This window comes from Symphalangus syndactylus, chromosome 9 (genome assembly GCF_028878055.3).
Source record: "Symphalangus syndactylus isolate Jambi chromosome 9, NHGRI_mSymSyn1-v2.1_pri, whole genome shotgun sequence".
Taxonomy (NCBI): Eukaryota; Metazoa; Chordata; class Mammalia; order Primates; family Hylobatidae; genus Symphalangus; species Symphalangus syndactylus.
The window spans coordinates 15,118,576-15,128,465 of record NC_072431.2 but is presented as its reverse complement, the minus strand read 5'-3'; the positions used below and the strand labels follow the sequence as shown (position 1 = coordinate 15,128,465).

Genomic DNA, 9,890 nt, shown 5'->3' with positions numbered 1-9,890 from the left:
GTTAAAGTTTGAATAACTGTAGAAAAGTTAAAAATCATCCCTTGTCTTATAAATTTGGATTTTAGTCCATTATTCAAAAATTACTGAATATGAATATAGTATGCTACATATTACTACACTAAATGTTACACTGATAAAACTAAAATGCAAGTTTCAGCATTTTAAATTTCCTCTCAGTTAAATTAAAAAAAAAAAAAAAAACCAGACCTGAAAACAAATTACTAAAACATTTGTAAGAAAAGTGAATTCAACTTACAAGCAGGCATTGAAGACACTTCAGCTGTTACAATACTTTTTATTCCCAAGTTTGATAAGCCACCTCTGATTAAGCCACATGTAAATGCTAAATACTAAAAGGAAAAAAAATCATTAAAAATAGTAAGGATTTACTAAAATAGTAAAGCTATTGATAAATACAACATTACATGATTTATCATCAGTAAGTCATTCCTGTTTAAAAAGAGATTTTGGAAGAACTGTTCAAATTACTGAAAAATATTGATAGATTTCCCAGCTCCCTGGAAACTAAAGCATGGACGTAGGACTTAAGACTTAAGCTCAGCCAATTAAGTACTCCAGTCCAGGACTGTGAATCTAGAGTCAGTGACAAAAACAAGCCAGAAACAGATCAGAATTAGTTCTGGAGGCAGTAAAGGTAGTTTGCGTCTACAGTCCATGCTGTCTGCAGGATTCTAAGTATACATTCTGTGGAGTGACTTGGCTATCTTACTGGCTGCCTTAACCTACCCTGGTTATTGCCTATTTTTTGAGCTTATCAATTGTGTTAGCTTACAAGCAGAATTTCTTCCCTCTATTTACAACCAAGAATCTTGACTTGTTCAAGACTTACAGCTTGCCACAACAAAGAATTATCTGGTTGAAAGTATCAACAGTTTGGATGTTGAGAAACCCTGTCATATAGAAACAAAGAAAGGGAATAGGGCTGAGCTACAAAACCAAAAGTCATGACAAGAACTGGATTGAAAAATTAGCAATTCAGGGAATTTTTGATTACCCACATCTATACTGCATGACGTTCAACACACTACATTATCTACGAATAATATAAAATATTATCTTATAAATAATATACATAAATGGGTACTAATAAGTACCTAGATCTGAGTCATGAAATTTTAAGCTGGAAGAGATCTTAGAGATTGTTTATCCCAAGAGTTCTTAATCTGGGAATTTGTGACCCCTATGAAAATAAAAAAACATGTATATGTGCGTATTTATGGGGAAAGGTGTTCCAATTCCCAAAGATGTCCATAACTCAAAATAGTTAGAAATCACTGAATTGGTCCAACTTACTCTTTTCACAGCTGAAGAAACCAAGATCCCAAAAAGTTAAGTGAGAACAAGAAATATTAAACTGAGAAGTTAGTAAAAAAGAGAAAATATGCCAGGTGCTGCCTATAATCCCAGCACTTTGGGAGGCTGTAATCCCAGCATTTTGGGAGGCTTTTGTAATCACGTCTGTAATCCCAGCACTTTGGGAGGCTGAGGTGGGCGGATCACGAGGTCAGGAGTTTGAGATTAGCCTCGCCAACATGGTGAAACCCCGTCTCTACCAAAGATACAAAAAATTAGCCAGGCATGGTGGTGGCGCACACCTGTAATCCCAGCTATTCAGGAGGCTGAGGCAGGAGAATCACTTGAACCCAGGAGGTGGAGGTTGCAGTGAGCCGAGATGGCGCCATTACAGTCCAGCCTGGGCAGCAGGGCGAGACTCCGTCCAAAAAAAAAAAAAAAGGGAGAAAATATACACATTAACCATAAAAATGTAATTAGAGCCTGGATACCCCAAAAATATAGAAAACAGGCAATCAGGCCGGATGCAGTGGCTCACACCTGTAATCCCAACACATTGGGAGGCCGAGGTGAGGTGATCACTTGAGCCCAGGAGTTCAAGACAAGCCTGGGCAACATCGTGGGATCCCATCTCCAAAAAATTTTTTTAAAAAATTAGCCAGGCATGGTGGTCCATACCTGCAGTCCTACCTCCTTGGGTGACTGAAGTGGGAGGATCACTTGAGCCTGGGGGGTCAAGGTCAAGATAGGCCATGATTGCACCACTACACTCCAGCCTGGATGACAGAGCAAGACTTTGTCTTAAAAAAAAAAAAAAGAAGTGATCTACCATACATCTACATTTCACTGTTATTTATAGTGTTTCTTTTTTTTCTTTTTTTTTTTTTTGAGATGGAGTTTCGCTCTTGTACCCCAGGCTGGAGTGCAAAGATGGCACGATCTTGGCTCACTGCAACTTCTGCCTCCCAGGTTCAAGTGATTCTCCTGCCTCAGCCTCCCGAATAGCTGGGACTGCAGGCGCTCGCCACAATGCTCAGCTAATTTTCATATTTTTAGTAGAGACAGGGTTTCACCATGTTGGCCAAGCTGGTCTTGAACTCTTGACCTCAGGTAATCCACCTGCCTTCGCCTCCCAAAGTGCTGGGATTACAGGCGTGAGCCATAGCGCCCGGCCCGTGTTTCTTTAATTGGTCACTCTATGACTATTTAGCTACAGTTTAGTGTTATTGTAACATGTCTCTCATTTCATAGAAAACTCTTTAAACAAAAAAGAACACCTTAAAACATATTTTTAATTCAATAATTTGTTATGATTAGCATTGTACTTTTCCCTGTAGTCCTACTATTAACAGAAACCCCAACCTTCTATTCCATTAAATACCTTAGATGCATGTTCTAAATACTGTTTTCCTGCAGACATCTGAGTAAGCAGGCGAAATTTGTTGTCCTGAAGTACATAGATGCCCTGTTCCAAAAATAGAAAAAACATCCAGTCAGTGTAGCTAGCAGTCCTTCAAATTATTTTATTCTTATGAAACAATTTAAGTGTTTTTTAAAGTTATTAAAAGTCTCCTTCCCATTGGCCAAGTTTTCTTTTTCTGTTCTTTGGAGACAGGGTCTCCTCTGTCGCCCAGGGTAGAATGCAGTGGCACAATTACGCCTCACTGCAGCCTCCAACTCCCAGACTCAATCAATCCTCCCACCGCAGGCTCCCAAGTAGCTGGGACTACAGGCGTGCATCACCATGCCCTGCTAATTTTTATATTTCTTGTACAGATGGGGTTTTGCCATGTTGCCCAGGCTGGTCTCAAACTCCTGGGCTCAAGCAATCTGCCCACCTTGACCTCCCAAAGTGCTGGGATTATAGGCACGAGCTCACGTGCCCAGCCTCGTCAAATTTTGTTTAAATGAAGGAGTTTTGCAATGTTCAAGCTGAAAAGTTACGAGTTCAGTATTTTCACAACACTAATATCTACTGAACGGTTTTATACACTGAAGATAAAAAGACTGTATGAGACATAGTCCCTATCCTTAAAAACTCATAGTCTAGTACGATGGAATCATTAATATATGTCCACATGAAATAAGCCGTTTGTTTGTTTGTATAGTTATTTATTTAGACATGAGCTCTCACTCTGTTGCCTAGGCTGGAGTGTGGTGGTGCAATCACAGCTCATTGCACCCTCAAATGCCTGGGTGTTTAGCAATTCTCTTGCCTCAGCCTCCCGAGTAGCTGGGACCACAGGCACACGCCACCACACTGGCTAGTTTTATTAATTTTTTGTACAAAGGGGGTCTCCCTATGTTGCCTAGGCTGGTCTTGAACTCCAGGGCTCAAGTAATCCTCCTGCCTCAGCCTCCCAAAGTGCTGAAATTACATGTATGAGTCACCACACCCGACCTAATTTTTATTTTTATTTATTTATTTTTTTGAGACAGAGTTTCCACTCCTGTTGCCCAGGCTGGAGTGCAATGGCTTGATCTCAGCTCACCGCAACCTCCGCCTCCCGGGTTCAAGCGATTCTCCTGCCTCAGCCTCCCAAGTAGCTGGGATTACAGGCATGTGCCACTACGCCCAGCTAATTTTGTACTTTTAGTAGAGACGGGGTTTCTCCATGTTGGCAGGGCTGGTCTTGAACTCCCAACTTCAAGTGATCCACCCGCCTCGACGTCCTGAAGTGCTGGGATTACAGGCATGAGCCACCGCACCCGGATTTATTTGTTTATTTGAGACAGAGTCTTGCTCTGTCACCCAGGCTGGAGTGCAGTGGTGTGATCTAGGCTCACTGCAACCTCTGCCTCCCGGGTTCAAGCAATTCTCCTTCCTCAGCCTCCTGAGTGGCTGGGACTATAAGCGTGCACCATTATGCCTGGCTAATTTTTGTATTTTTAGTAGAGACAGGGTTTCACCACATTGGCCAGGCTGGTCTCAAACTCCATACCTCAGGTGATCTGCCCACCTCAGCCTCCCAAAGTGCTGGGATTACAGGGGTAAGCCACCGTGCCCAGCTTTATTTCTTTAAGAGACAGAATTTCGCTGTTATCCAGGCAAAGGTGTAGTAGGTCATTGTATCCTTGGAACTCCTCCCATGTAGCTGAAACCTCAGCCACATACCAATGTGCCTGGTGAAATTTTTTTTTAAGTTTTTTATAGAAATAGGTTCTTACTATGTTGCTCAGGCTGGTCTCCAACTCCTGAGCTCAAGCAATGCTTCTGCCTCAGCCTCCCAAAATGCTGCGATTCTAAGCATGAGCCACCATGTCCAGCCAGCTGATATATATAAGTAAATCATGTCTAAACAGTAAAAAAATCATAGTCATTTCTTCCTATTAGCATTTCCAGTAATTCCAAGCTAAAGTTGGTACAAAATGAATTCTAGGCCAGGCACAGTGGCTCACACCTGTAATCCCAGCACTCTGGGAGGCCAAGGAGGGAGGATCCATTGAGCCCAAGAGTTTGAGACCAGTCTGGACAACATAGTGAGACACCGTCTCTAATTAAAAATAAATAAATAAATGAATTATCATCCTATTGAGAGTACCAGATACATTTCTTTAATTTTTTACTTAATCAAAATTCCAAATCTACTCTAAGTATTTCCTTGAAGTTCATAAAATAAAATCTAATGAAGCTGGGAGTGGTGGTGCATACCTATAATCCCAGCTATGCAACAGGCTGAGGCCAAAGAATTACTTGAGTCCAGGAGCTCAAGACTAGTCTGGGCAACAAAGCGAGACTCTGTCTCCCTTTTAAAATTTTAATAAATACATAGTTTTCTATGTAATCTATTAATTTTGTAGTAAGAAAATCTTTTAAGAGTAAGAAATATGATGGCAGTAATAATCCAGGAGTTATTTAAGAGTAAAATGCTCTATAAATTAGACCTTAGAAATGACTATAAAGAATCTCTTCCTGCCACCCAAGATGTCAAAAGGAAAGGCCAAGGGGAAGGAGGTGGCTCTGGCCCTTGCTGTCATGAAGAAACAGGAGGCCAAGAAAGTGGTGAATCCTGGTCGGGCGTGGTGGCTCACGTCTGTACTCCCAGCATGTTGAGAGGCTGAGACAAGCGGATCACTTGAGGTCAGGAGTTCAAGACCAGCCTGGCCAGCATGGTGAAACCCCACCTCTATTAAAAATACAAAAATTAGCCAGAGTGGTGGCACATGCCTGTAGTCCCAGCTACCTGGGAGCCTGAGGCAGAATGGCTTGAACCCAGGAGGCGGCGGTTGCAGTGAGCCAAGATCGCACCATTGCACTCTAGCCTGGGCAATAGAGCAAGGCTCCATCTCAAAAAAAAAAAAAAAAAAAAAGAAAGTGGTGAATCCTCTGCTTGAGAAATGGCCTAAGAATTCTGGCATTGGACAGGACATCCATCCAAAACGGACCTCACTCACTTCGTGAAATGGCCCTGCTATATCAGGTTGCAGTGGCACAAAACCATCCTCTGTAAGCAGCCAAAAGTGCCTCCTACAATTAACCAGTTCACCCAGGCCCTGCACCGCCAAATAGCTACTTAGCTGCTTAAACTGGCCCACAAGTACAGACCAAAGACAAAGCAAGAAAATAAGCAGAGGCTATTGGCCCAGGCTGAAAAGAAAGCTGCAGGCAAAGGGGATGTCCCCACAAAGTGACCACTTGTCCTCCCAGCAGGAGTTAACACCATCTCCACCTTGGAGGAGAACAAGAAGGCTCAGCTGGTGGTGACTGCACACTATGTGGATCCCATCAAGGCGGCTGTCTTCCTGCCTGCCTTGTGTCATAAAATGGGGGTCCCTTACCGCATTATCAAGGGGAAGGCAAGACTGGGATGTCTAGTCCACAAGAAGACCTGCACCACTGTCGCCTTTACACAGATTAACTCGGAGGACAATGGAGCTTAGGTTCAGCTGGTGGAAGCTATCAGAACCAATTACGACAGACACAATGAAATCCGCTGTCACTGGGGAGGCAATGTCCTGGGTCTCAAGTCTGTAGCTTGAAATGCCAAGCAGGAAAACGCAAAGGCTAAAGAACTTGGCACCAAACTGGGTTAAATGTACACTGTTGAGTTGTCTGTATATAAAAATAATTAAAATAATCCAAATTCTTCTTCTTCAAAAACAGAAATGACTCTAAAGACAGAAAGGTGATATATTTGTGGTTCTGCATATTATTACCACTAATTAACAGTAACTAAGGAACCAAATACTAAAAGCTATTCTCACCCTGACTTTTGCTACTTTAAAAAACTTAACATAGCATGTAATTGGGTAAAAGGAACAGCTATCATTACTGATAACTGTCCCTTTGTCTTTATTCAGTTCACACTATTAGAAGAAAAAAACTAATAACGTATTGATAACATAAAAATATTCCAAAGTTAACCATAAATTAGGTTTTAAATAAGTCACTAAAATACGATATTTATATTAAGTTAAAGGACTTTAAAATATAGGCCTTAATTATTTAATTACCTGATGATTTGTCCTTAGATTGTCGATTTGCTTCTTGAATACCGTAGTCCAAAAATCTTTACAAATGAATTTCATGATATCTAACTCATCCTTGAACCTTGCAGTATCTTTTGTAAACCTAAAGAGATCAACTAGAAGTAATACAGTATTTATCCTCCAAAAAAAGCAAGAGGGACTAATTATTAACTAATTTCCAAATGCCAGAACAGCACTGAACATTTATTGGGTTTTTTAATTTTAATTTTAATTTTTTTCTGAGACAGGGTCTGGCTGGCTGTTGCCCAGGTTAGAGGTGCAATAGCATGATCTCGGCTCATTGCAACGTCTACCTCCCTCCCAAGCTCAAGCTATCCTCCCACCTCAGCCTCCCTAGCAGCTGAGACCACAGGCACATGTCACCACGCCCAGCTAATCTGTATATTTTTGTAGAGACAGGGTCCCACTTTGTTACCCTGGCTGGTCTCAAACTCCTGAGCTCAAGAGATTCCCCCACCTTGGCCTCCCAAAGTGCTGGGATTACAGGCATGAGCCACCACACCTGGCTGAACATTTATTAACACTAATAAAGTCATAAGCACCAAGCAACATGATCCCATCTCAACAGATTCACATTGTTACATAAATTATGAGGCCTCAAATTAGTCTAACATTATAGCCACAAGTTCAGGTGCAATGCATTCTAGCACATCAAAAAAACCACAAAAGAACAAAGAGCTGAGCATTATCATGACATTGTTATATAAAATATATTCAGAGTTTAACTATTCAGGTAGTGAGAAAGAAATACTAAAAAGAACTGATTTATAAGTTCAAAGATAATTACATGCATAAACATAGACTATAGTTATTTCAATCCTATGTACTTAAAAATTCTATGCAAGTTAAAGAACCTAGTAGATCTTAAGTTGAAAATGCAGTAAGATTTTAGATAGTTGCTCAGTAGCTTCAGGAAGAAAGTCTAAAATAACTTCAGGAAGAAAGTCTAAAATATATAAAATATATATTTTCTTTAAACATTAAAATAAAATTTGAATAAACGAGTTAAATGGCATTGGATCTAAAAAGAAATTTTAATTTTTGAAGTAAAGAGAAGAAATAACATTCAGGAATTAAAATTAAAATATCTCAAGTTTTATGCAATCTTTTGAAATAGATCATCTTTGTCTATAACCTACCTGCAAGAAAATTTTCAAATCCAACCTGCTCACCTTTCTATCAATCCTTGTCCCACTCGAAACCCCATGTTTTCCAGCTTAGTAATACATCGTCCGTTTTCCTATTTTAAAAAACAATAGTTTTAAATACGTTTAGAATGCTAGGATGTTAGTATTCAGAAATTGTTTTACAAGATTGGTTAAAAATATTAATGTAAACATTTATACTTTTTTTCCCTGAAACAGTTTAAGAAAAAGTGAATTATAAGGTTGATTTTATTTATTTTACTTTACTTTTACTTACTTTACTTGCTTTTTACTTATTTTTTTGATAAACAACTTAATTCATAATTTAGTCAACATATACATAATTAACCTAAAAACTTCAATAGAAGGATACATTTTTTAAATGTATTTTGAGATGGAGTCTCGCTCTGTCATCCAGGCTGCAGTATAGTGGGGCCATCTCGGCTCACTGCAACCTCCACCTACAGGGTTTAAGTGATTCTCCTGCCTCAGGTTCCCAAGTAGCTGGAATTATAAGCACCCACCACTATGCCTGGCTAATTCTTGTATTTTTAGGAGAGAAAATACAAAAATACAAAATGTTGGCCATGCTGGTCTCAAACTCCTGACCTCAAGCAATCCACCTGCCTTGGCCTCCCGAAGTGCAGGGATTACAGGCATGAGCCACCGCACTCAGACAGAAAGATACATTTTAAAACCACTTGGAAGGCCATCTCTATAGAAGTGATTTTCCCAGGATAGTAACCAGATGTAACCTAACCCAACACCATCTTAACTGGCAGAGGTTCAATGGGTTGAAGCTTTGTGCTCCTCCCCGACACCAAGTTTTTTAATACAAACAAACCCCTCAAGGCGCAGTGGTTCATGCCTGTAATCCCAGCACTTTAGGAGGCCAAGGCAGGAGGATCACTTGAGCTCAATGGCTCAAGGCCAGCCTGGGCAACATAGCAAGACCACATCTCTACTAAAAGTAAAAATAAAATAGCTGGGCATGGTAGCATGTGCCATTTTGGAGGCTGATGCGGGTGGATTGCTTGAGTCCAGGAAGTTGAGGCTGCACTGAGCCATGATCATGTCAGTTGAGGCTGCAGTGAGCCATGATCATGTCATTGCACTCCAGCCTGGGCAACAGGTTGAGCAAGGGACCCTGTGAAAGAAAGAGAAGAGAAGAGAAGAGAAGAGAAGAGAAGAGAAGAGAAGAGAAGAGAAGAGAAAAGAAAAGAGGAGGGGAGGGGAGGGAAGGGAAGGGAGAAAGAGAGAAAGAGACAGAAAGAGAGAAAAGAGAAAGAAAATAATTTCACTATTGTTTTGTCTTAGAAGAGGAGAAAAATCCAACCTACTTATGAGACCAACCACAACACAATGAAAAGTTCTACTTCAGAGTATTAGTAACAGCTGATGTTGGTACGAATAACTGGTATTTATTCTAGAGTTCTTATAAATAAAATCCCACAGTTAGCATTTGCATTATCAGCTAGAGGGTTAGTTAACACGTAGTAGAATGAGGACTTATGCAAGGTGTAATACACATAACATTTTACTACTATGAAAACAAATGCAGTCCAGTTAGGAGAAAACCAAGTGGATTCTAAGTTACACACACCTTAATGACAAGACTCCCCACCATTTGTGAATGTAAAACAATTTATTTTTAAATGTTGACACTACAATATTTAAAATAGCTATTATAAATGCACATAATGTATTCCATGCTAGGTTTTTGTTTGTTTGTTTAAGGAAACTATAAGTTATACTGTGGTTAAGGCTTGTATCTTCACCCCTGAAAAGGCCCACATTCTATCACAGTAATGTATGGTCAGACTTAGTCCCAAATGTTAAACACTTGGATCAAGTCATAACCAGTTATATTGCAAAAGAAACCTATACACATTTATTTATCAACTCTAATTCCTTAATAGCTACCTAACAAGTCATTAACAT

The 9,890-nt window shown here is 40.1% G+C and overlaps 1 protein-coding gene and 1 pseudogene across 9 annotated transcripts in view; one reads left to right on the top strand and one right to left on the bottom strand.

Moving 5' to 3' along the window:
• The window catches only part of TRAPPC6B (trafficking protein particle complex subunit 6B), a 28,469-nt gene that overhangs the window by 3,654 nt on the left and 14,925 nt on the right, over positions 1 to 9,890 (bottom strand). For 6 of the 9 annotated variants that reach the window (XM_055291481.2, XM_055291478.2, XM_055291476.2 and 3 more), the window contains exons 2-5: positions 7,977 to 8,044; positions 6,769 to 6,886; positions 2,696 to 2,779; positions 257 to 350 (exon numbers count right to left, since the gene is read on the bottom strand). In XM_055291481.2, coding sequence (XP_055147456.1) covers positions 257 to 350; positions 2,696 to 2,779; positions 6,769 to 6,886; positions 7,977 to 8,011 — 331 coding nt within the window. In that variant the 5' untranslated portion in view covers positions 8,012 to 8,044. The remainder of the gene's footprint in view (positions 1 to 256; positions 351 to 2,695; positions 2,780 to 6,768; positions 6,887 to 7,976; positions 8,045 to 9,890) is intronic. The other 3 variants (XM_055291482.2, XM_055291479.2, XM_063609297.1) reach the window with 2 other exon arrangements.
• On the top strand, positions 5,240 to 6,348 carry LOC129489185 (large ribosomal subunit protein eL8-like; annotated as a pseudogene).